Genomic DNA, 25,188 nt, shown 5'->3' on the forward strand with positions numbered 1-25,188 from the left:
ATCCAGCAGGTACAACCGATTGTAGAGTGTATGGGCTACTTTATGACTTCATCTTTCTACTCTCTTATACTTGCGATCGCTCTTGAGCTCTCGCCTAAAGTATCTCAAATACATTTCTTGTGCCGCACAACAAACCGTTCGCTCAGTAACGAGTGTGGATCTTTGGCGATCGGACGGGTTTTACGGCAGTCCCGGTTTTTCAGTTGCCGTCCTCTGATTGTCTTGGGAAAATACATCTCATCTGTGTTTGTGTTTGTATATGTATGTGTGTTTGTGCTCCCTTTAAGTTTAAAAAAAGAAGTCGAAAAGTGTTTGCTGTGCCTGCAACAGCAACAGAAACAACAACAACCACAACAGAACAGTGTTGCATGTTTGTTGTTTTTTGTGTATAACAGAAAATGTTAAATTAAAACTGCAAGGAGCAGGAGTGGGAGTTGTTGCACGCCGCGGTAAGAAAATAACCAAATTGTTCTCTACATTTTAGCTTTAACCTCAACTTATACTTTTAACTTATAATAAAAAGAAGTTGTACGCAGTTTATGCTACGCAGCTGTTGTTGTTGTTGTCGTTGCCTGCGTTTATCTGTTTTGCTCCGTTTGTTGTTACTTCTTCTGCTTTGCCTTCTACTTCTCTGCATCCGCTGTTGCTCTCGCTCTTGTTGTTGTTGTTGTTGCTTTTACTGCAAGACTTATCGCTAGCTGTGATTTTTACTAAAACAAAAAGAGTATGTATATGTATATGTATTTCATTTTGTCACAGCAAAAGCTTACATTGTAAAGCACATGAATTCTTTCGGATTAAATGCGACTTGTAACATGATGCCTCCTACCCAAATCCATTTGAGAATGTCTTGCCTTGCATATGCATGCATACATATGCTCCGCGCATGCATATGTAGCTGCGAGGGTAGTTCAAGATGTTTGCGTTTGGTTTTGACGTTCTTTTAATTTCATGTATTGCAAAATGTTCGTTTTGTTTTAAATAATTTTTCCTATTTCGCTGGACTTGTTTTTTTTTTTTCAATGCAATTTTTGTTGTTTTACAAAATTTATGCATGTTGCTTGACGATTTCTGTTTTAGATTTTAGGTCTAACAATTTTTTAAAATCTTTTGTAGCAAATAATTTGAAGATAAATAAACGAAGTTTAATTTTATTCATACAATTTATAGATTAGAAAATAGGAAAATAAATAAAAAAGGAAAATACTTTATACTAACAATTAAACAACCCTCGCTCATGAATATGTATATGCACACGTGTGTGTGTGTGTGTGTGTGTTAATTAGGTGTGAGTGCACTAGGCAAGGAATAGTGCATTAAAAAGCTAAGTAAATTGTTTTTTCAACGAGGCGACCAATTAAAATATAAGCCAAGGCTTGGATCTGACAGATCTGCATCCGCAAGATACAGTATAGAGTATCTCTGTGCGCCACTATGTGGGCAGGACTTAGTTCAGGCCTAATAATAGTTTTGATGCCGCATGCTGATCTCATTTAATTTGTGGAGATGGAGGGGGGGCAGCACACACATGTTCTCCATAAGTGAAAACAGTTCCAGCTGAGGATGTGTGGTCAATAGGCAGCACGCTCTGATGGAATTGAAAATATAAACATGGCAAAGCTAAGAAAACATGCACATGAGCAATTTTTACGAACCCGTCGTCAAATACCTATATACATATATATATATATATATATATTATTAGATATCTGTGTACATAGCACAGACAAGCATTAGAATGAAGTCGGAATCGAGAATCGCTTCGTTTTGAGACTCTTTGAATTATTCGTGCAACGGGCGTATTATGTTGTATTCAATTCTAGGAAAAACTTTCCTATGAACAAAATACAAAATTCGTTTTTTTTTCTTGTATCAGCAACTTTTATTTTTCTTTTCATTTTTGATGGTAACTTTTGTTTCTCGCTTTAAATTTGAGAAACCATAAATCGAAAAGGTTGAACCCCAAATTTTCAAAGTTTCTAGTTTAATGGATATAATTGTTTCTTGAATATTTCTCCTTATAAAACCCGCTTACAAAATGATCAAAAGTAGCTAAATTACTCTGCTTGTTAATTGCTTATGTTTAATATAAAATCTGTCGCTTTGTTTTCATACATAACTTTTTAATTCTACTTTCTTATATTCCAACACAGGGTATTTGAAATTCCAGCATTTCTTTGGCTATATTCTCTTTTATTTACCCAATTCCAATTCATAAACAAACACAAACACCAGCCACAGAGTGTATCTCTGTGCTCCACTGTGCCTGTCTGTGTGTTTGGTAAATTAACTTTTTGTTTAGTTCCTTGATTATTTGTTTATTTGCCAGTCTGACGTTCGCCTTTTTGTGCTTTTTGCTGTGCCCCAAACGAAACTGAAATTAACAGCAGAAAAAAAAAAAAAACATAAAATAAAAGAATCTACATCAATTACAACAACAAGCAAAAGGAGAAGTTATCTTGCTTGACCAAATACCCTTTAGATATCTATACTAAAGTCTGATAACCGCTTACATAATTCTTTTCTTTTATATATTAGTTAATGATAATATTATAATAATGATAATAGGTATAAACAAAACTCAGCCTTCAGGCAAACTCAGCTCTACGCTTATATTAATGTAGTATTACTCCTGATTTAGAACTGGAATCAGATTCGAAATATTTCAAAGGCATGTCTGGAATCTATGTATATTTTTATTAACAGATGCTGCTAATGTACTATTATCACGATTTTAGAATTCAAAAATTTAAAATGAACTAAAGGAAAATCTAAACCTCATATCTTATCATCAGATAATGCTGCCGTATCAAAGCTCTGTCGTATGTTGGATCCCAGATCAAATCCTAATTAATCTATTATTCAGACAATGATCATTCGTTTTGTCCTGACCGAACGACCTGATCTTGCATGGCTTAAACGCTTAAGACAGCAAAAGAAAGATCGCTGGTTCAAATTCAGCAGAAAATTTCAAGTATTATATACATATGTTTGTTTAATAAGTTGGAAGCCAATTGGCCGGCTTTCAAATTGACTCAAATGAGTACTTGTACTATTGATTCGAACCGGACAACGCCGGTCGATTTCCTCTAGTATTTAATAACAAGTTTATATCAATGTGTAACACATTTTAATACATAAGGATGTAACTCTTTATGAGTGAATAAAAACCGTCAATGCTCTACAGCAGAACACACATGCACACACGCACACACACACACACACACACGCACACTCACACACACACACCCATCACATAGAGTTATGTATACATAAATAAACATGTACGCACGCATGTGGCACATACAAAGTCGCATAGTCTGTGAATGAACTCTTATCGGGCCATGTCGGGCTCGAAATTACAAAATAGTTGTGAAGCCTCCTCCTTCCCAGTGCGGCGGAGAGCATTGCGTCGAGGCGATTTCATCCCAATTCCAATCAATGACCACATCTTGGGCACCAATTTTTTGACTTGTGCCGCCAGAAGCTGCTTATCTCCGGCTGCTGCGGCTGGTTCTCTAGCACAATTTTCATTTTACTTAGCTGCATGTCCAATGGAACTGGGCTGATAAGAACATAGACCCAGATTTAATATTCAGAGACCGAATCCGTGTAATCAAGCAAATTAAATCAAGTTAAATACCCTGGGAATTTTGGTAAATATAATAAAGAAAATTATAATAAGAATGAGTAGATAGAATAAAATAAAAATCGAATAGAACAAAAGAAATAGATTCAAATTGAAACAAAAAATATTCAAAAGTCAACTAACTTTTTAAAGATTTCTTAATTTAATAAGACTTCACACATAATTTAAGTTGAAGATTATGCTACTTCAGCTGTAATTATTTTTGTAATTATTTTTTTAAATAACTTTGTTTTGATAACATTCTCAGAATGCCAAGGTGAATAATGAGGTCGTTAGGAAATTAAAAATCAATCAAAACAAATCCCAAATGACTTTTTGCTTAAAGAAATAGCTAGATATATTGTTGAAACGAAATCCTAGACGGATGAGCTCATGGGCATGATATAGACATAGTATATAGTGTAGATCCCTTTAAGAGGCACACAACTCTTTTTCATATTGTTTTTATGTGACACTAGAGGCAGAGCTGTGTCTAAAAATAATCATCTTTGCTGAGCATTTAGTACAAGTCTTAAAGCTGATAAACAACGCACCAGGCAACAACGGATTCCACTTTGTATATACTTGTACATTTACTTGTTTATCGCCCTATAAAGTCGAACTTATGTATGCTCAGATTCATTCACATTTAGCTCGAAGAAGGCTTTGGCTGGCGCTCAGTTCTTGCGTAAAAGTCGTTGGGTACGGACGTTTCCATGTGGGAGTCGAAGCAATAAATTACTAATGGGTCTATTGGAACTGTTGATAAGACGGCGCCAAAATGCTGGAGATGCGTCCGAAATAACAAAAAAAAAAAAATATTTCTAATTCCATTTTATGTTATTCCATTGCAGTGCCCCAGATAAGCCGCAGCTAGATCAGGCGCAACATGACAGCCCAGCGGGCATAAAGTGAAAGGAACTAAAGGCAGCGTAAGTGGGAATATGAATCCAAGGAAGATCCTCATCTAAAGTCTAACTAACGCTTTCAGTCCATTCACGTGGCCAGCGAAAAGTCCGCATTTTGTAAAGGAAATCGAACGAGAGCTGATTATAAAACGGAGCCGGAAGCGCTCTAGTGGAACACGACCTCAACGGCCCAAGCGACAGACAGCGAGCGAGCGAGTGAGCCAGAGACCTCAAAAGTGAGAGATAGAGAGAGTGCAAGAGAGAGATAGAGAGAGAGAGGGAGATAGAGAGCGGCAGAGAGTGAGAGCGAGATGTCGCCTCGCCGCGGCCTTATCGCGCTTTTCTTTGTGCTCGCCGTGCTCTGCGCCCAGCTGGCGGAGGCGCAGCGTACGCCACAGGCGCAGCACGGACGTCGCGATCGTCCGCGCAATCCACCACGGCAATACATTAAGACGCATCCGTGTGAACGTTCATCATGTTATCCGGCAACGGGTAATTTGTTGATTGGACGGGAGAATCGCCTGACGGCCAGCTCCACGTGCGGCCTGCGCTCACCGGAGAGATTCTGCATCTTGTCGCATCTGGAGGATAAGAAATGTTTTCTGTGCGATTCGCGCGACGAGACGCGCAACGATCCGTACAAGAATCATCGCATCGGACAGATCATCTACAAGACCAAGCCGGGCACCAATATACCCACCTGGTGGCAGTCGGAGAACGGCAAAGAGAATGTCACCCTGCAACTGGACCTGGAGGCGGAATTTCATTTCACGCATTTGATCATCACATTCACCACGTTCCGGCCGGCGGCCATGTATATTGAGCGCAGCTTTGATTTCGGCGAAACATGGCATGTGTATCGCTATTTTGCCTACGACTGCGCCGAATCCTTTCCGGGTGTGCCCACTGCGCTGCATAATATCACCGATGTGATGTGCACGTCGCGCTACTCGTATGTGGAGCCATCGCGCAACGGCGAGGTCATCTTCCGTGTGCTGCCGCCGAACATCAATGTGACGGATCCGTATGCGGAGCATGTGCAGAACCAGCTGAAGATGACCAATTTGCGCATCAAGATGATCAAGCTGCATAAGCTGGGCGACAATCTATTGGATAATCGTCTGGAGAACGAGGAGAAGTATTATTATGGCATCTCGAATATGGTTGTGCGCGGTTCCTGCTCCTGCTATGGCCATGCCTCGCAGTGCTTGCCCCTGGACGATGTTGCCACGCAGGATTACGAGATGGTGCATGGTCGTTGCGAGTGCACGCACAATACGAAGGGCCTGAACTGTGAGACCTGCGAGGACTTCTACAACGATCTGCCCTGGAAGCCGGCCTTTGGCAAGCAGACGAACGCGTGCAAGAAATGCGAATGCAATGGACACGCCGTCAGCTGTCACTTTGACGAGGCTGTGTTTGTGGCCTCGGGTCATGTCTCGGGCGGATTTTGTGACAATTGTCTGCACAATACGCAAGGTCAGCATTGTGAGGAGTGCATGGCCTTCTTCTATCGCGATCCCGCCGAGCAGCTGAGCAGCCCGAATGTGTGCAAGCCCTGCGATTGTGATCCCGACGGCTCTTTGGACGAGGGCATTTGTGATTCGGTTAATGATCCAGAGAACGGTATCGAGGCGGGCGCTTGTCACTGCAAGCCGAATGTCAAGGGTCGCCGTTGCGACAGATGCAAGGATGGCTACTGGAATCTGGATCCCAACAATCCTGCTGGCTGTGAGGCCTGCACCTGCAATACGCTCGGCACTGTCAACAATTCCGGCTGTAATATGCGCACCGGCGAGTGCCAATGCAAGCGACTGGTTACCGGCAAGGATTGCAATCAATGCCAGCCGGAGACGTTTGGTCTCTCCGAATCCGAGGACGGGTGTACGCTCTGCAATTGCGATGTGGGCGGCTCCTATGACAACTATTGCGATGTGTTGACGGGTCGGTGTCGCTGCCGCTCCCACATGACCGGACGCACCTGTTCCCAGCCAAAGCAAAACTATTATATACCCGATCTGCATGTGGTGCACGAGGCCGAGGTGGCCGAAATGTGCATCTCATATGGCAGCAATGGCAACTGCAGCACTGTGCCACAGGCGCCACCCACCAACCAGGATCCACATGCACCCGAACATACGGGCATTGGTTATACGCGCGTGCCGGAGAACTCCGAGCTGGTCATCACTGTCGACAATATACCGCGCAGCATGCCCTACGATGTGCTCATACGCTATCAGTCCACATCGCGCAACGACTGGGAGGATGCCTACATAACGCTGGTGCGTCCCGACGAGATCGATCCGCAGGGCGAGTGCGCTCAGGCCGTGCAATCGCCCATAACCGAGGCACGTGTGCCATTCTCGTTGCCCGAACGCGATCGCCAAGTGGTGGCCCTGCACGATGTCTGCCTGGAGGCGGGCAAGGTGTACAAGTTCCGTATTTTGTTCGAGCACAGACGCCGCAACGAGGACAATCCAACGGCTACCATACTGGTCGACTCGCTTACCCTGATACCACGCATTGAGGTGACGCCCATATTCCAGGGCTCGCCCGTGGCCGATCTGCGTCTGCGCGAATACATCAACATGAACTGCAATCAATCTTTGTACGATATGCGCTACAAGGAGCACACGGCCGCCATTTGCCGCGAACTGGAGCAGGATGTGAGCAAGTACATCTACGATGGCGCCAGCATGTGCAACTGCAATCCCACCGGTTCGCTGAGCAAGGTGTGCGATGCCAACGGCGGCTTCTGTCAATGCAAGCCGAATGTTGTGGGCCGCCAGTGCGATCAGTGTGCGCCGGGCACCTACGGTTTCGGGCCGGAGGGCTGCAAGGCCTGCGACTGCAACAGCATTGGCAGCAAGGACAACAACTGCGATCTGCTGACGGGTCAGTGCGCCTGCCATCCGAACACCTATGGCCGGGAGTGCAATCAGTGTCAGCCGGGCTATTGGAATTTCCCCATGTGCCGCAGCTGCGAGTGCAATGGACACGCCGCGCTGTGTGACCCGCTGACCGGACAGTGCCTGAACTGCCAGGACTCCACGACCGGCTTTGGCTGCGACTCCTGCCTGGATGGCTACTATGGCGATCCGTTGCTGGGCAGCGAAATCGGCTGTCGCGCCTGTCGCTGTCCGGACACCATAGCGAGCGGCATGTCGCATGCCGAAGGCTGTTCCTTGGACACGCGCAACAACAATATGCTCTGCCACTGTCAGGAGGGTTATTCGGGCGCACGCTGTGAGATCTGCGCGGACAATTACTTCGGCTCACCCGAGTCGGGTGGCAGCTGCTCGAAGTGCGAGTGCAGCAACAATATTGACATCTACGATACGGGCAACTGTGACCGCCAGACGGGCGCCTGCCTCAAGTGCTTGTACGATACCACGGGCGATCACTGCGAGCTCTGCCGCGATGGCTACCACGGCGATGCACTGCAGCAGAACTGCCGGCAGTGCGAGTGCGATTTCCTGGGCACCAACAAGACGCTGGCCCACTGCGATCGCTTTACCGGTCAGTGTCCCTGTCTGCCCAATGTCCAGGGCCTGCTGTGCAACCAGTGTGCGCTGAACCATTGGAAGATCGGCTCCGGCGAGGGCTGTGAGGCCTGCAATTGTGATGCCATCGGCGCCGTGCAGGAACAGTGTCACACGTTTACTGGCCAGTGCGAGTGCAAGCCAGGCTTCGGTGGACGTGCCTGCAATCAGTGCCAGGAGCACTACTGGGGCAATCCCAACGAGAAGTGCCAGCCCTGTGAATGCGATCAGTTCGGCGCCGCCGACTTCCAGTGCGATCGGGAGACTGGCCAGTGTGTCTGCCACGAGGGCATCGGTGGCTACAAGTGCAATGAATGCGCACGCGGCTATCTCGGCCAGTTTCCGCATTGTGCACCATGCGGTGAATGCTTCAACAACTGGGATCTTATACTGAATGCCTTGGATGAGTCCACGCAGGCAACGATATTGCGCGCCAAGGAGATCAAGCAGGTGGGCGCAACGGGCGCCTACACTGCCGAGTTCAGTGAGCTGGACAAGAAGCTGCAGCACATCAGGGATCTGCTGCAGAACACCTCGGTCAGTCTTCAGGATATGGATCAGTTGGATGCCGCTGCCAATGAACTGAAGCAGCAGCTAGGCGCCTCGCATCAGCGATTGAGTGAAACGGAACTCAATCTGGATGAAATTTATAACTCACTCAGTTTGTCCGCCGTGGAACTGGAGGGCCTGCAGAATCATTCGCGTCTCGTGCAGCAGCTGTCGCGTGAGCTCAAGGAGAACGGCATACAGCTGCAGGAGTCCAATATCGAGGGCGCACTCAACCTAACCCGACACGCCTTCGAGCGTGTGAGCAGCTTGTCCGCGCTCAAGGATGAGGCCAAGGAACTGGCCTCCAATACGGATCGCAATTGCAAGCGCGTCGAAACGCTCTCCAACAAGATTAAAGACGAGACAGATGCCATTGCCAACAACGACATGACCATAGCCGAATATCGCGCAGAGCTGAGCGGCTTGACCTCACAGATTCCCGAGCTGAACAATCAGGTGTGCGGCAAGCCGGGCGATCCCTGTGACAATCTCTGTGGCGGCGCTGGCTGTGGCAAATGCGGCGGCTTCCTATCCTGTGAGCATGGTGCACGCGCACACTCGGAGGAGGCCCTCAAGGTGGCCAAGGATACGGAGCTTGCGATTACCAGCAAAAAGGACGAAGCGGATCAGACCATACGCGCTCTCACCCAGGCCAAATTCAATGCCTCGGAGGCGTACCAGAAGGCCAAGGTTGGCTTTGAGCAGTCGGAACGTTATTTGAACCAGACGGATGCGGCCATCAAGCTGGCCGAGCTGCTGATCAGTGCAGTCATGGATTTCAGGCAGAATAAGACCGCGCTGCCCGGCGAGACCAAGCAGCTGGCACAGGACACGCTGAGTCTGGACCTTACACTCGATCCCAAACAGATCGAGACACTGGGCGTGAAGATCAACGATGCCGTCTCCTCGCTCAATAACGTCGAATCGATTATATACAAGACACGACCCGATTTGGAGCGCGTGAACAGCTTGCAGAGCACGGCAAATAGCACCAAGGCGACGGCCAATACGATACTCGAGGAGGCCAATTTGGTGGTCCAGAATCTGGCATCGGCGAGCGAGTCACAGGGCAAGGCACAGGATGCCATTAAGCAGGCGAACAGCAACATTGAGCTGGCCGACAGGGATCTGGAGCAAATCGATCTGGAGACCAAGGAGGCCGAATCGCCGGCCAATGTTACCGCACAGCAGGTGGAGGAGTTGGCCCGCAAGGTGCAGCGATTGGAGAAGAACATCCTAAAGAACGAACTCGCCGCCAAGGAGATCACTAAGGAGGCGAATCGCGTCAAACTGGAGGCGCTGCGTGCACGTGGCGATGCCAGCAATCTGCAATCCTCCACGGGCGCCACCAACCAAACGCTCACGGATCGCGCCAGCCGCTCAGAGAATGCGCGAGAGCGCGCCAAGCTCCTGTTGCAGCGCGCCTCCAAGCTGACGGTGGACACCAACGCCAAGCTCAACGAACTCAATCTGCTCCAGGAGACCTATGTGGAGAAGAACGAAAAGCTGGCCAAGCTGGAGAGATCCATACAGCCGCTCAACGATGAGCTCGACATTTATCTGCGCAACATTCAGGAAAATGCCGATCGCTATCGACAGTGCACAGTTTAGAGAGGTGGGTGTACGCGTGTGTGTGTGTGTGGGTGTGTATTGGCACGCTAACTAAAAAAAAAAAACGATAAAACCCCGACTATGCAATACTCTGCTTGCAGTGTAAGAACAGCTTCGAGCTGTGGAGCAAGATTTTTCCCATTTATGGAATTAAATGGGTTTGGCTAAAATTTAAGAGTTTCGTTTTAAAACTGGGAATTCAAAATAGTGGGAAATAACAATTATACAATACCCTGTAAACTGTAAACAGGGAAGAAACTTTCTGTTGGGAAAAATGACTTAAAGTGGTTACCTTCTAAGACAATCACTCTCAAACTGTGATTATAAAACTGTAAGAGATAGATTCTTGTGATTTGCAAGGGTTCTTCGATTCATGAAGAACTGTAGCCTAACTGGGACTTTACAACTGAAGTATATTAGAGTTTTGCAATTTTCGTGGGCGTGGGACATTTTGTGCTCTGTTAATAATCAATGCTGGTCTAGAGAAGCATACATATAACAGGAATTATCTTGACAAACACAGACACAAAACCAATATTGCCGTTTGAGCCTTAGGAAGAGAGTATGAAAACAAAAACAGAAGCCCAGCTTGTCGTCGGGCTTAGACATAACTTGAATAGGTACCACAAAAAAATATAAATATATATATATGTATATATATAATTTCCAACTTCTTCAACTTTTATTGCAGTTGCAAGCCCAGCGGCCAGCTCCAACCATTGCCATATTTGATAAACAAATGCGAAAAGCAGCAGCAGCAACGAGAAGCGAAGGCACAGTTATTTCTATTTAACGCCGTTAAGTGTAACCGTTACGTTTTGTACTATAAGCAATCAAATGTTAAATGCAATATTCATTTCAAATTTATGCCATTTTTATTGAACTAAGTTTTTTTTAAAAAACAATACAATATTTTGTAATGCTACGAAACTAAATGAAAACTACAATAAATATAATTAAAATACATACTACTTAAAAAATAGAGAGAACAGTTTTATTTCCCTGTTCACGTCAGGGGAAATTGTCAAAAGAGTAAAAATACCATCAAATTTGATTTTTACAGTTGGTGGGAAGGAATCATAAGAGCAAAAATACCTTCAAAAATTGTTTTTATTATAATTATATTATTTTGTGCATTAAGCAATCTGTCTATCTATCTATATATACACATATATATATATTTGTTTATTGCGAGCCATGGCAAAGCATAATAAACAATACTAGATACCAAACTGATGCCAGTTGGCGGTTTGTCTTTCCGTTTTGTTGCAATTCTTCTCCGCATCGAATGCAGTTCTTGTTTTGATTGTTCATTTCATAAGTTGCACGGAAACTATAAGGTTTTGGTATTTTTTCGTGGTGAAAATAATTAATTAATAATTAATTGAACTCTCATAGTGAACTTTTAAAAAATGTCGAAAGACGCATTAAACTCTTAATATGGATAGAATGTATTCGGGGAGAAGCCCTGCAGGTATAAAACAATTGCATTTAAAAACTTTACAATAAATACCCTGACACGGAGACCCACTGAAACCCTGTAAAAAAAAGAAGTACAAAATAAAGCTGTAAATAAACTTTATGAAAAACACAAATCATATACTTTAATTTAAAAACAGGGTATAAGTCTAGCAGTGCTGTAAACGATTGATTATATTCCACACGGTCACATTACATTACGATTTACAGACTATCGATACTGTTACCAACATAAATCACACGGTCCAAAAATGTATTACACTTTTTTTTTGTATAACTAGAGGAAGAACTTCATAATTCGTCTACGAGATTATTACTTTTATATGCATGTGAAAAAAATTTGAAATATGAAGCTGAGGGAATGCAGTTTTCATTGACATGAAGTATTGATGGTGTTGACGATAAGAATTTTTGCAATCGATACTATCGATATCGTTGATGGCAACTCTGGTATTTAATACAACACACATTTGAAGCACATATGCGACGTGCGTACAGTAGCTATTCCCTACAGAATCATCAATAAAGTTTAGTATTTATATACATGACAAGAAACTAACAAGTACACAGGGGTCTATCATTCATTAAAATGAAGCAGAGAAGAAAAACACAAATAAAATTAAAGCAAACGGAACAAGCTTGTTTGAAATTTTAGTAACATATATATTTTTGAACAACACTCTTGGGGTCTGACTGAATAGTACTCCCATTGAAGCTCTACTGTGGCAATACGTATGTAGGTGCGTGTATATTTACGCAGAGGCACGCACACACACACACACACACAGACGAACACAGACGGATGTTGTTCTTGTTTTTGTTTTATGCAAGCAACAGAGGCTATTAATAAGAACATTCTGAAATAATATAATGCTAGAAAAAGTCGGCCGAATCTGTTGCTGTGCATTAATACGTCAAAAATGAGAACGACACAAAGCAAAAGTCGTCAATAAGGGAAAAACAAGTGAAGGAAAGGAAAAGTGCGGACGCAAACAGTGCGCAAATAAATAAATAAATCGAAATTGCGATTTTGAATCAAGTGTCTCAGACTGCCCGGATTCTGTGCGGCAGTGCTCCGATTTTCTTATAAAATACGCATAATCCATATAGAAGCGCGCACACCCATTTGTTACTGCATACACAATATACATATATAGCAGAAAACGCAGAAATAGCCGTATTTTGATCAATTCAAATAACACCCCATCAATGGATGACGAATTGGAAGACAAGATCTTCTATCAGACATACGTATCGCATATGAAAATTCTATCCAAGTTCGCAGTGGGCTTCTCGTCCATCAATTCGCCCTTGGCATATCTATGGAAACTATGTCGTCTCTACGTGCTCCGGCCCGAGGTCATCTTCTGTGGCATCATTTTATTTGTCTTGTTGATCTATTTGCAAGCGGTAGATGTCTGGAGTCGCAGCATATTGGGACGCATCCAGGCTACGCTGGGGCGACAGAAGGCGCCACGTGCCATTGACATGACGGGCGGCGCCGGCGATCACCAGAGCTGGGAGGAGGTGCGACAACAAAGTGCCGCTTTCGCTGTGCTAGGTCGCCGACCGCACATGGAGGACAGGTGAGTGTGTGACCTAATCAAGCTGTGCTTTATATTAAATTGAACTCATCTAATGTGCAGATTTATCATTGAGGAGAACATCAACAACAACACGGACATTTCGTTCTTTGCCGTTTTCGATGGACATGGCGGCGAATTTGCCGCCAACTTTGCCAGAGATGTCTTGGTCAAGAACATCTACAACAAGATAATAGAGATTAACAAGCTCTTAAAGAGCGAGACCCTAAACGAGTACACTGGCTACGATAACAGCCCGTATCTGGCGCGGAAGCAGAGCCGCAAAGATGTGTCCAACAAGGAGAACGCTGAGCCCGCCGTCGCACGCCGGGACAGTTTGCGCAAGGCGAACAGCTTGACAGCGGATTGCAGCGCAATTAAACAAAAGACAACAGAGGCAACTGTGGCCGACATCTACACAGCGCAGCTAAACAGCGCGATGCGCGCCAGCGGCAACAGCGCGGCCAAAGATGCATTTCTCAATAACAACAATAACGCGCAGAACTCCGGCAATGCGCCGCCGCCTAGCTACGACGCCAAATGCTATATCGAAAATGGACGCATCAATTTTGGCAAGCTCATCACAGACGAGATAATGTCAGCCGATCATAAGCTGGTCGAGCAGGCCAAGCTCGCAGTGAGTATAACATATGTTGCACCGAACATATGTTGCCAAAATTATCCTTACTTGCTATTTGCAGACGAACATAGCCGGCACCACAGCATTGATTGCGATTGTGAAGGACAGCAAACTGATTGTGGCCAATGTGGGTGATTCCCGTGGCGTTATGTTTGATGCACGCGGCATTGCCATACCATTGTCCTTTGATCATAAGCCGCAGCAGGTGCGGGAACGCAAACGCATACACGATGCTGGCGGCTTTATTGCCTTTCGCGGCGTTTGGCGCGTGGCTGGGGTCTTGGCCACGTCACGGGCGCTGGGTGATTATCCCCTTAAAGATAAGGTAAGCCGTTCGCCATATACTGATGGCGTGACGGGAAATTCTCACGTCACATCTTTAATATATACATAGAATACTAATGCTAATCGGCCTACACGTTTTACTACCCATACACAGAATCTAGTCATAGCTACACCGGACATTTTGACCTTCGAGCTAAATGATCACAAGTGAGTACAGCTGCCCTGGATTTGAATTTGTTAAGTTAATGAACTTGTTTTTATTGCGTCATCTGTATTGGCAGGCCGCGTTTTCTAATACTCGCATCGGACGGCCTTTGGGACACATTCAGCAACGAGGAGGCCTGCAGTTTTGTGCAGGATCATCTCAAGGAGCCAGACTTTGGGGCCAAGTCACTAGCAATGGAATCGTATAAGCGCGGCTCTGTGGACAACATCACCGTATTGGTAATTGTCTTTAGGAACGACGTCTACAAAATTTGCAGCTCATCGGCTGGCAAAACGGGCGACGCTCCTTTGGCCAAATCACCGTCTGTGAAGAACGTCCTCGACCGCTCGAATTCGATCAAAACCAAGTGACGGGACTGCTCATATACAAAAATGCTCTTAGGCCTCCCTGCCCTATTTAAATAGCAACCTAATAAAGTGCCCAAAATATTTATTAATAAGCATTCGCGATGCTTTTGTACCGTCGCCAGCACGAACTATTTTTGTTTAATGCTGACTCAAACTGGGTCGTTTTATATTGTTTTCGCATTAGGATTTTTACAAACTATTTAAAATTGTTAATTTGTACAAATTGTTTAGCCACATCTCACGTCAACGCACCTTGTTAACCTCAATTTCCTGTACACCACTCATCAAGCTCATAAATATTTATTTAAATTATTTTTGTTATGCACTTGCATTTGTAAACCAAAACAATTTTTTCGAACTTATAAAAAAGTTTACAAATAAAATGCCCAAAAAGTTTACCCAATTGTTCAATTTTAAAGAATTTGTTGAGATGTGATTATTTTTGAAAATATTTCTGAATATATAAATTAATTAGACTGTGCGCTCTGTTCTCTGGGGCTTAAAACCCATTTTTTCAAATGATCCCCTCTGGGAACAAAGCGTTCCAATTTAATGAACAAATCGAATCCGTCTGGGATTTTATATACATATTCCCAAAGCACTAAATCGAGCGCATATTAATTGTTATTAACAATTGTGCATGATAATACGACAATCGGAAATCTTCGCCCATATCCCAATTTTAATAACAAAACATTTAATTAATTTTTACAAGTGTCGCTTTATATTTATTGTTTTGGCATAAAAAACAAATCAATTTGCAATCAATTAATACAGGCTATGTCAAATATAAAGTCCGTTTAGTGAGCTGATACAGACACTTGCCAGACGCGGATGGTGTTGTCGGAGTAACCGGCGAACAGGGTCTGTCCATCGGTGGACCAGGCCAGGGAGAGGCACTGGGGCTGCTCGGCCTTTGATGTTTGCGAGACGACCTCAGGGCGGAGCTCCTCGACGGTCTTCTTGCATGCCAGATCCCAGATCTTGATGGATGGGCCATAGGCGACGCACAACCAGTAGCGGTTGGGCGAGAAGCACAGAGCATTGATGATGTCGTTGTGCTCCAGGGTGTACAGGTTCTTGCCGTCATTCAGATCCCACAAGAGAGCCTTGGAGTCCTTGCCACCAGAGGTGCAGAGCGAGCCATCGGGCGAGACGGTCACAGTGTTCAGATAGCCGTTGTGGCCATGATGATTGTTCTTCAACTTGCAGTTGGCCAAATTCCAGACCTTGACGGTGCGATCCCAGCCGCAAGACACAATGATGGGATTCGAGTGGTTGGGCGAGAAACGCACGCACGACACCCAATCAGTGTGGCCATCCTCCTGGATGGTGAACTTGCACTCAGCCAAAGTGTTCCACAGCTTGATGGTCTTGTCCCGAGAGCCCGACACGATCTGACGGTTATCAGCCGAGAAGGCAACCGAGAGAACATCCTATAAGCAAATAACAAGAGCATATTAGCTGATGAATCCCTAGTTTAGTGGATGTAGTCAATATGAGCAGCGGGTAGATCTTTTTGCCTACTTACGGAAAGGCTTCACGCAAAAGTGTGTCGACTCAGGCGTAGAGAAATGTACAGATGTCAACCAGTAATTCTGCCTCGCATAGGCGCAATATATTTTTTTCTATACATATATGTATATGTATAGTGGTATTGGTGGTGTGCTAACTGAGCCTAACCTTACGCTACGGGTCATGGATACACCAATACCATTTGGGTTGGGAGTTGAGAGAGCAGCAGAGTAAATGCTGCGGCAATTCTGAGCCCTGTGCTAAAACATATCACTTGGAAACTTATCCCACCTTGGTGTGTCCCTCGAAGCGACGAGTAGTCTTGCCGGCAGCCAAATCCCACAGGCGCAGAGTCTGATCCCAAGATCCGGACAGAGCGTAGTTGCCGTCGGACGAGAGCACAACATCGCTGATGAAGTGGGAGTGTCCGTACAGACGCTTCTGGGGATAGCCGTAGTTGGTATCCTCATCACGGGTCAACTTCCAGACAATCAAAGTCTTATCTGTAAAACCATAAATATATTCATTAATAAAACATTTAATATTTACAGATATTGCAGAGATGTCGAAGTTATAGGCCGATTTTAAGGACGCCACCTAACCTCACAATTGTTAAGAATACTTGCCACGCGATGCCGAAATGATGGTATCGGGATCCTTGGGGTTGGTGGCAATCTGGGTGACCCAGCCATTGTGGCCGATCAGCGTACCACGCAATTGCAATGTCTCAGACATGTTTTAATATAACTTATAAAATTGCAACGGGAGCGCTTTTGACACACGTCCAAAGGCGCTGCAGGCTGGCAGAAAAAGAGGCGGAAGCGTCCAGTGTTGTGCAACATAAACAATCGAACGTCTCTGCGATATTATTTACAGAGCTGTCATTAAATGGAATTAATCGATAGATCAACAACTTAGTTTCGAATGTAGTATTTTTTTAGTATTATAGTACGGCCACACTATTTGACATCTTAGGTCAATGTAGCCCACCGGAGCCCAGAATATAAATATACCCACACACAAAATGAGCATAGCACAACAGGAACAAGCTGGGACTAATCCCCGCAATCCCCATGGTCTGGGTAAGGTGTGCAATAACACAATACCATACAGCTATTCATTTTGGCGCCGCTTACAGGTGATCCGAATGACACAACGTTGCGCAAGGTAGAGCGCGAAGTGCTAATACCAAAAATAATGAGGGATCGCGCGCGCGACGAATTCTGCACCAAAGAGGTGGCAGACTTTGAGGAATGCTGTAAGGCGAGCAGCATATTCATGGTGGCCACCTGTCGGAAACAGAACTCGGCGCTAAGGGATTGCCTGACGCGTTGGTATCAAAACGAAGCCTTCAAAGAAGAGTGCAAAGCCATCTATCTGCAGGAGCGAGCAGATTACCGCAGCACGGGCATACCCAAGAAGCACCGTGTGGAGAAAATGTAGTTTAGGCTTGTTATTGTTTTTGTTTACTTTGCACAAAAGATGTGTAGTTAAAGCGCCGTATCACAGTCTCCTCAATGGTCAGGGATTGCAGGCTTGCCGGCGTGCACAGCGCAGGATCAAAGTCGTCGTTCAGCTGGTTCAGCCTGAGTATGAGCACATCCTTGTCCGAGGTTTCGGCAACACGCTGAACACCCTTTAAATTCTTCGCCACGTAATGGGTGTGCATTGCGTCGCCCGACACCTGAACCAGCACCAAGAAACTGGCGTGATATTGCCGCGGGCCCTGCTTGTAGATGACTGTGGAGAGATGATGCCAAATGGAACGCTGTTTAATTTGCAGCTGTTTCTAGCAAATAACTTACGAAAGTCGCCACCAAACTTGATGCCACTCTTGATAATCCAATTTTTCGATTTAAGATACAAATACGAAGCCAGTTTGTAGATAAATTGTCTGTCATAATCCAGCGCCGCTTGCACGTACGCTTGCCAGCTTAGCTCGTTGCCCAGCATATCCCGAATCTCCAATACGCCCAAATAGTAGCCCAGCAAGCATGCCTCCTCCAGGCCGAGCAGGAGCGTCTCATCGGCCTCTCCAGAAACTGGTCCGCCGCGCGAAGCACTTCCCTTGCCATAGCAGCCGTTGTCGTGTAGCGTCCTAATCGGCGCGTGCTGGGCATCTACTACCTCTACGCAGAGGCCATTGAAGGCGCCTTTATAGCGTTGTCCATCATCTCTTAGCGGAAAGGGTGCAAGTTTGAGCACTTCTTTGCAGCTACTTCGCTTGCGCTTTAAATGCGGCGTGAATTCCATAAGTTTGGGTTTTGCATTTGGCCAAAAGCTGCAATGTTTATAGCCGGATGACACCTGATTTGATTTGTTTGTTACTGGATAGGCGGAGAACCACGTTTGAGCTTAAATAAAATGTGTACAAATGAGAGGATGTTTGGATTACAGCTGATTGTTATTAATACGCTCTTGTGGAAATCGAACAATATTACGCAGTGTTAAAATGAATTTCATTTTTCTCTTATTCGCCGCAAAAATGATGACAGCATTGACGTGTCACCACAGCATGAAGTTTGCCATTCACATCAAATTGCCAACACATAACAATTCGCGCCGTGTGGCAACGCTTGAGCGCGGCGAACACGGCGAATAAGTCACAAGACCAGTCAGCTGAATTTCGGTGCTGTCGCATTAGTGTGAAAAGACACTCGTAATTTAAATATATTTTTTCCCAGATATTTTTATTGAAATTGTGTGCAAACGCGCGCAACAATCCACATATTGCGTATCACTCTCGACACACTATAAACAGCGATCAAAATGACTACCGCACTGTATTTGCCCGAGGAAAACATCGGTAAGAACCAACATGCCAGCCAGCGCGAGCAGCTGACCTCTGTGAAAAATCGAAGTGGTGCCAGTGCAGCTGCCCCGCGGGCACCAAGTCGCATTTAATGGTTAACTGCAAGTGCCTTTGCATTCACAGACATGATTGCTGCCACTTCGGTGCTGCAGCAGCAGGCAGCCGATATACGGACCAAGACGATCAACTGGGCATCGTATATGCAGTCGCAGATGATCAGCCAGGAGGATTTTCAGGCAATTAGCGCGCTGGACAAATCGCGCGCCTCCTATTTGGCACAGAACTCTACGCAGGTGGTTAAGACGCTGTTGAATCTGGTCTCGCACCTGTCCAAGGACTCGACAATTCAGTATATACTCGTGTTGCTGGACGATCTGCTGCAGGAGGATCGCTCTCGTGTCGATCTGTTCCACGAGACTTCCGGCAAGTTGAAGCAGTGCGTCTGGGGTCCGTTCTTGAACTTGCTTAACCGCCAGGATGGCTTCATTGTCAACATGGCGTCGCGCATATTGGCCAAGTTTGCCTGCTGGGGCCACGAGACCATGCCCAAGTCCGACCTCAACTTCTACTTGCAGTTCCTCAAGGACCAGTTGGCCACCAATGTAAGTAAGCCCCAGCACTAGCGATATAACCATGCCCATTCCCACTTCCAATTGCATGTGTATGTTGTAAATAGAAACCCAGTCAGCTACACTATAGGACATCTATAGACATCTCTACGAATATATAATAGCATGCAGCATGACATTATTTATATATTCTAGGCCTGAATCAATATTTATTCTGAGCGATACTAGCAATCGTTTGTAGTTGGGACAACAGTTTATTCCTATATACAGTGAAAACAGTTTCAAATGGACAGCTGCAGCGCTTGCATAGCTAAGGAACATATAAAGATGAACATGAATATTCAATTAAACTTGGCTAAAGGTTTTTTATTTATAATTTCAATTTGGTTTAATGTCAAATTTGACTATAATTGATTTTGGTTAGATTTGATTACCTTCTCAAGTGTTTGCCTTAAGGGGCTGTTCCGTTTAGAGAGCTTTCACTGTATATTGAAGAATATGTTTTGGCTATAAATTGATTAGACAAAGAACAATGCAGTCACTCCCAACATCTAATGTCAGCATCGTAATCAACGGTATATTATAAAACATATTCAACTTTGAAATAACGACAAATCCCCAACGAATTACTTAGTATTAAAGATACGACAGTAAAGTATTCTAAGCATGACTCCCTTGCATGTCTTCATGTTTACAATTAGAAATAAGAAATTGAATATAGAAATTGGCAGCACCATAATTATAATATATCTATCGGGATGGAACATAAAAAATAGATAAGATATGGACAACCGATTCATATGTCATATATATATATAAACTTTGCTCGATTGCCTGATTAGAAATTGTATTCTATTCTCATTTAGTCTGGTTAGTTCTATGGCAGCTATATAATAAGTATTCTCCAAGTTAGTCATATAAATATTGGAACTCGAGTGTGTTCAATTCTAGCTGGGGTCGTTTATCGACCAATTGCTTCTATTGATGCAATTTACATCTTTCATTTCAAATGGAAATGATGTTCTTATAAGGAATTCTTATTGATCGTAGTATATGAGACATAGTTCTACAATGTGTCACCAATTTTAGCTTGGAAATTAAAGAACTTTCCTTTTAATTGAGGCTTTTGCTCTGCAACGGTTGCATTTTGGACAAAGTTTGTTTTTGCTTCAAGCTGGAGCTATGCTAAGTAATAGCAAATGGTTGTATAAATTCAAAGCACAACCAACAGTGCTTCCCGTTGACCCTTTATTACTCTCACTTGACAATTGATAATTGCACTTAACAGAAAATAAACTGCACGCTTTTCGTTAACTTTGCTTGCTTTACAAATTGTACCTACCCCAAAAAAAAAACGTCCAATGTTATGTCCAGGCGTGAAAACTCTAAAAATGAGCCTTAAAATAAGCGTTAACGTCAGCGCCAGGCAAACAAAAAACTTAGCTAAACGTATATAAAACTATTTATATATATATATATAAATTTCCACATTTTTTTTATTTTTATTATTTGTGTAACTTAACGCGACCTTGCCTGACCCGGCCGTGATTAAAATATCTTTTCATTCTATTCGTGTGTTGTGTACACGATTCTATCATAAGATTTCATCGTCACCAACGGTTGAACAATCCAATTAATAATGTTGTTGCGAAAAGTTAAAAACAAAATATATATTAATATAATAAGTATATTATTAGTATCATCGCACCGCATCGAACGCATTCACGTCTACTGTGTGCAACTGATCCTCCACCAACTGCACCAACTGCACCAAAATCAAATAAAATAATCATATTTCGTTTAGTCGTTACGATTTCTGTTCTTACCTGCGTCAAAAGTCAACAAACATCAAATTTACCTGTTGCACTAATTTCGTTTTGTGAAACAAGCCTACTATTTTATGTATTTTAATTTAATGCCAATTTACTATTCAACAAAAAAAAAAACCTCAACAACAAAAAAAAAAACAAACAAACGCAACGAATCAAATTGTTGACTCAACACCAATAACCGAATAACCAACCAACAACAAACACGAACTCGGCGGATGTTGCGCGCTGATCCACCCGTCCCGATCGATCGACCGACCGACCGCCCGCCCCACGCACGCACGCCCTCTGACCCACACTCTTAGAGCACTGCCTATCTGCAAGAGATGGCCCTGATGGCCAAGCGGGCGCAAACGATCATTGTGCATACGCATGGACAGCATGGCAAAGATCATCATGGCCACAAGTACAGTCCCAATGTGGCCCAGATGCAGCAGCGTCACGATCTGGCCAATGAGAGTTACCGCGAGGTGCGATCCTCCTCCTCCTCCGATCAGCAGCAGGATGGCAAATGTGTTATACCGGTATTCCAAAATGCAGCCCAAAAACTATCCAATCACTCACCCAACCAAACACACACACACACACGCACACACTCACACAGACAAAAATACACAAGCCAAATATTAAGAAACTACCAAAACACAACCAAACCTACACCACACACACACACACACACACACCTACACACACTCGTTTATGCTTTAGAATATTATGAATACGATATGCAGTTGGTCGTAAAAACATGTGCTACGATTTCGCATTAATTATATCCAATATCGTATATATCTATAATCGTAAAACCCAATGTGAAAATATCGTATTTCATTTTTGCTTGAATGCTCTTCAAAATCTTTATCATTGTGCAGATAATTCCGATTGCATATAGATACGCTTGAGCTATAATTTCTTGAATATTTGAAACACATTGGAATGCATTGTACTTGCTTTTGAATTTGAAATTATTTATTTAAACAAACATTCTTCAAAAGTACCACATTTGGGATCAAGATGATATTGGCTTATAAAGCGTACGATCTTAACTTAGGTTGGCATATGCAAAGATAATAACTTCTGAAAATAGGAATCGTATCGTAATATCGTAATTGAATATCGTATTCTCTGAACTGCATAAACGTTGTGTGTGCGCGTGTGTGTCTGTATATATACCTTATCAAAAGATAACTGTTTACTAACTCCACTAAATATCATCGATCTAAATTGAAGACGAGCAGCAGAGCAACAAATGTATAATACGTTAAATGATCTATGTTAAACGGTAACGGTTAAGGTAAAGGTAAATTTAATTAAAAAAAAAAAAAAAACAAACAAGAAAAAAACCCGGTGAAGGTGTGAACGCAAACACAAACAAAAACAAACTATTGTCATGCCCATCGTATGTGGATTACCATGCAGGACTGCGATTTCTGTCTTATTTACTTATCTATTGTTTTATTTTATTATATATATATTTTTTTTTTGGTTTATTTAGAGCACACCCTGTCTGTCTCTTCCACTCTTTATTATGTAGCTGTAGTAACTGTTGTGTTGCTGTTGTTGTAGCGCATAGTCGAAACAACTACGGTTGGTCAATTAGCAAAAAATCTGCAAAATCAAAAACAAAAACAAAAAAAAAAATGTCATAACTAACTCGCTACTAAAAAAGCAAAAATCAAATACATACATAGAAAAGCTCTGGTATCGGAGCAAGCTAGACCCATATTGATAATGCCTGTGTTGTGCCTCCACAGAACAACGAGTACATCCAGTCGGTGGCGCGCTGCCTCCAGATGATGCTACGCGTGGATGACTATCGGTTCGCGTTTGTCAGCGTCGATGGCATTAGCACTTTGATACGCATCCTGTCGACGCGTGTCAACTTTCAGGTGAGTTTGAAATTGAAATATGTAAATTGTTTGGTACAATTTAAATTCGATTTCTTATTCATAGGTGCAATACCAGTTGATCTTCTGCCTGTGGGTGCTCACTTTTAATCCCTTGCTGGCGGCCAAGATGAACAAGTTCAGTGTCATACCCATATTGGCTGATATATTGAGCGATTGCGCCAAGGAGAAGGTCACACGCATCATTTTGGCGGTCTTTCGTAATCTAATTGAGAAGCCCGAGGACTCCTCTGTGGCCAAGGATCATTGTATTGCCATGGTGCAATGCAAGGTCTTGAAGCAGCTGTCGATTTTGGAACAGCGTCGCATTGACGATGAGGACATCACAGCCGATGTGGAGTATCTCACTGAAAAGTTGCAGAACTCCGTGCAGGACCTGAGCTCCTTTGACGAGTATGCGACCGAGGTGCGCAGCGGCCGCCTCGAATGGTCGCCAGTCCACAAATCGGCCAAATTCTGGCGCGAGAACGCCCAACGTCTCAACGAAAAGAACTACGAACTGTTGCGCATTCTGGTGCATCTGCTGGAGACCTCAAAGGATGCCATTATTCTGTCCGTTGCCTGTTTCGATATTGGAGAGTATGTGCGTCACTATCCACGCGGCAAGCAGTGAGTCAAACTATCGAGCACAGCGCCTTGCTGCCCATATTACATCGAAATCTCTTTATAGTGTGCTGGAACAGCTGGGCGGCAAACAGATTGTGATGCAGCATTTGGGCCATGAGGATCCGAATGTGCGTTATGAGGCCCTGCTGGCCGTGCAAAAACTGATGGTACACAATTGGTTAGTATGATATACGAATGCTTTAATCTCACCTATCGCACTCAGGTGCCCCTCGATACGCGCACCCGCATTTATACCAATACGGGTGTTATTGCATAATTTCAAGCATTCCCATCACCAAGTTTCGACATCAAATCTCAAAATTGCGTGTGTTTCTTATCGTCTCTCTACTAGGGAATACCTTGGCAAACAGCTGGAGAAGGACAACGAGAACCAAAAACCAGGCGCAGCTCCCATTGCCGGCAAGGCCTAAGGCATCAATATCGCTCAGCTAAACCATGTACAACCGTTAGCCAAGGGATCGCCAGATGCTTTAACAACTTAACTAACAATAAGAGCTGGGGGCGTGGCGTTACATATAGTCGCCACCTCCATCTCCCACGCCCATTAACAATATCGTTTTATTCTTGCTATCATTTAAGCGCATATTTCTTTTTCCTAATCTAAGTACCATAACGAATCCATTACGGATTCCAGATGGTGCCAGCGTTTGTTGTCGAAAACTAATTAATTGTTGCTCTTTGTTGGCATTCCGCACCAGTAGAGAGATGAAGAAGAGTGAAAGTTAATTAGAAAACAGTGCAAAAAATACACAGAAAATTATATATTATTGTCTTCTTGTTTTGTTGTTATTATTGTTTTAATATTTCTACTTTGCGCTGCTGTACAGAGTTTGTCTCACGATTTCTTGCAAGTTCATAGTAAAATTGTATTATATATTATCGCATCGGCGCACATGTACAACCTATCAAGTATTTCTTTTCTTTAAAGCAAATTATAAAAAAAAAAAAACGAAAAAATTATAAATGCAATATTATTAAATGTTACTAAGCGTGTGAAATATCTGCTAATAACTGCAAGTCGTTTACCAAAACCACATTAAATTGTTATTAAAGTGTATGATAAATTTTTGAATGTAAATCAAACATATACATAAATAAATATAAATGAAAATTAAATTTTGTATTCCAATTCGG

The 25,188-nt window shown here is 43.7% G+C and overlaps 6 protein-coding genes across 8 annotated transcripts; 4 read left to right on the top strand and 2 right to left on the bottom strand.

The window, feature by feature from the left end:
- The first annotated feature begins 138 nt into the window (after positions 1-138).
- On the top strand, positions 139-11,220 carry LanB1 (laminin subunit beta-1). Its single transcript, XM_015172506.3, has 4 exons — positions 139-449; positions 4,483-4,560; positions 4,620-10,242; positions 10,930-11,220. The coding sequence occupies exon 3, from the start codon at positions 4,848-4,850 to the stop codon at positions 10,236-10,238; it is 5,391 nt and encodes a 1,796-aa protein (XP_015027992.1). The 5' UTR covers positions 139-449; positions 4,483-4,560; positions 4,620-4,847; the 3' UTR covers positions 10,239-10,242; positions 10,930-11,220.
- Positions 11,221-11,663: 443 nt separating this feature from the next.
- LOC6628451 (protein phosphatase 1L) lies at positions 11,664-15,196 on the top strand. 2 transcript variants are annotated; one of them, XM_015172507.3, is made up of 6 exons: positions 11,664-11,712; positions 13,132-13,303; positions 13,364-13,937; positions 14,002-14,265; positions 14,380-14,432; positions 14,507-15,196. In XM_015172507.3, exons 1-6 carry the CDS (start codon positions 11,679-11,681, stop codon positions 14,799-14,801), a joined length of 1,392 nt encoding a protein of 463 aa, XP_015027993.1. In that variant the 5' UTR covers positions 11,664-11,678; the 3' UTR covers positions 14,802-15,196. The 2 variants fall into 2 exon arrangements, with proteins under 2 accessions (XP_015027993.1, XP_002051654.1); XM_002051618.4 differs by lacking the exon at positions 11,664-11,712 and having other exon boundaries at positions 12,348-13,303.
- A 298-nt stretch (positions 15,197-15,494) lies between these two features.
- On the bottom strand, positions 15,495-17,087 carry Rack1 (Receptor of activated protein kinase C 1). The gene is made up of 3 exons (XM_002051617.4): positions 16,940-17,087; positions 16,605-16,816; positions 15,495-16,234 (listed from the first exon to the last, which is right to left on the bottom strand). Exons 1-3 carry the CDS (start codon positions 17,046-17,048, stop codon positions 15,599-15,601), a joined length of 957 nt encoding a protein of 318 aa, XP_002051653.1. The 5' UTR covers positions 17,049-17,087; the 3' UTR covers positions 15,495-15,598.
- Tsen2 (tRNA splicing endonuclease subunit 2) lies at positions 16,940-18,801 on the bottom strand. The gene is made up of 2 exons (XM_002051615.4): positions 18,119-18,801; positions 16,940-18,053 (listed from the first exon to the last, which is right to left on the bottom strand). The coding sequence occupies exons 1-2, from the start codon at positions 18,564-18,566 to the stop codon at positions 17,767-17,769; spliced, it is 735 nt and encodes a 244-aa protein (XP_002051651.1). The 5' UTR covers positions 18,567-18,801; the 3' UTR covers positions 16,940-17,766.
- LOC6628449 (COX assembly mitochondrial protein homolog) lies at positions 17,265-17,812 on the top strand. Its single transcript, XM_002051616.4, has 2 exons — positions 17,265-17,395; positions 17,452-17,812. Exons 1-2 carry the CDS (start codon positions 17,338-17,340, stop codon positions 17,754-17,756), a joined length of 363 nt encoding a protein of 120 aa, XP_002051652.1. The 5' UTR covers positions 17,265-17,337; the 3' UTR covers positions 17,757-17,812.
- Positions 18,802-18,918: 117 nt separating the features above from the next.
- VhaSFD (V-type proton ATPase subunit VhaSFD) lies at positions 18,919-25,014 on the top strand. 2 transcript variants are annotated; one of them, XM_002051614.4, is made up of 7 exons: positions 18,924-19,119; positions 19,249-19,727; positions 21,829-22,047; positions 23,275-23,409; positions 23,474-24,036; positions 24,098-24,211; positions 24,386-25,014. In XM_002051614.4, exons 1-7 carry the CDS (start codon positions 19,083-19,085, stop codon positions 24,462-24,464), a joined length of 1,626 nt encoding a protein of 541 aa, XP_002051650.1. In that variant the 5' UTR covers positions 18,924-19,082; the 3' UTR covers positions 24,465-25,014. The 2 variants fall into 2 exon arrangements, with proteins under 2 accessions (XP_015027994.1, XP_002051650.1); XM_015172508.3 differs by lacking the exon at positions 21,829-22,047 and having other exon boundaries at positions 18,919-19,119.
- Positions 25,015-25,188: the final 174 nt, after the last annotated feature.

The sequence above is a fragment of the Drosophila virilis genome, chromosome 4 (genome assembly GCF_030788295.1).
Source record: "Drosophila virilis strain 15010-1051.87 chromosome 4, Dvir_AGI_RSII-ME, whole genome shotgun sequence".
In the NCBI taxonomy this organism is placed as follows: domain Eukaryota; kingdom Metazoa; phylum Arthropoda; class Insecta; order Diptera; family Drosophilidae; genus Drosophila; species Drosophila virilis.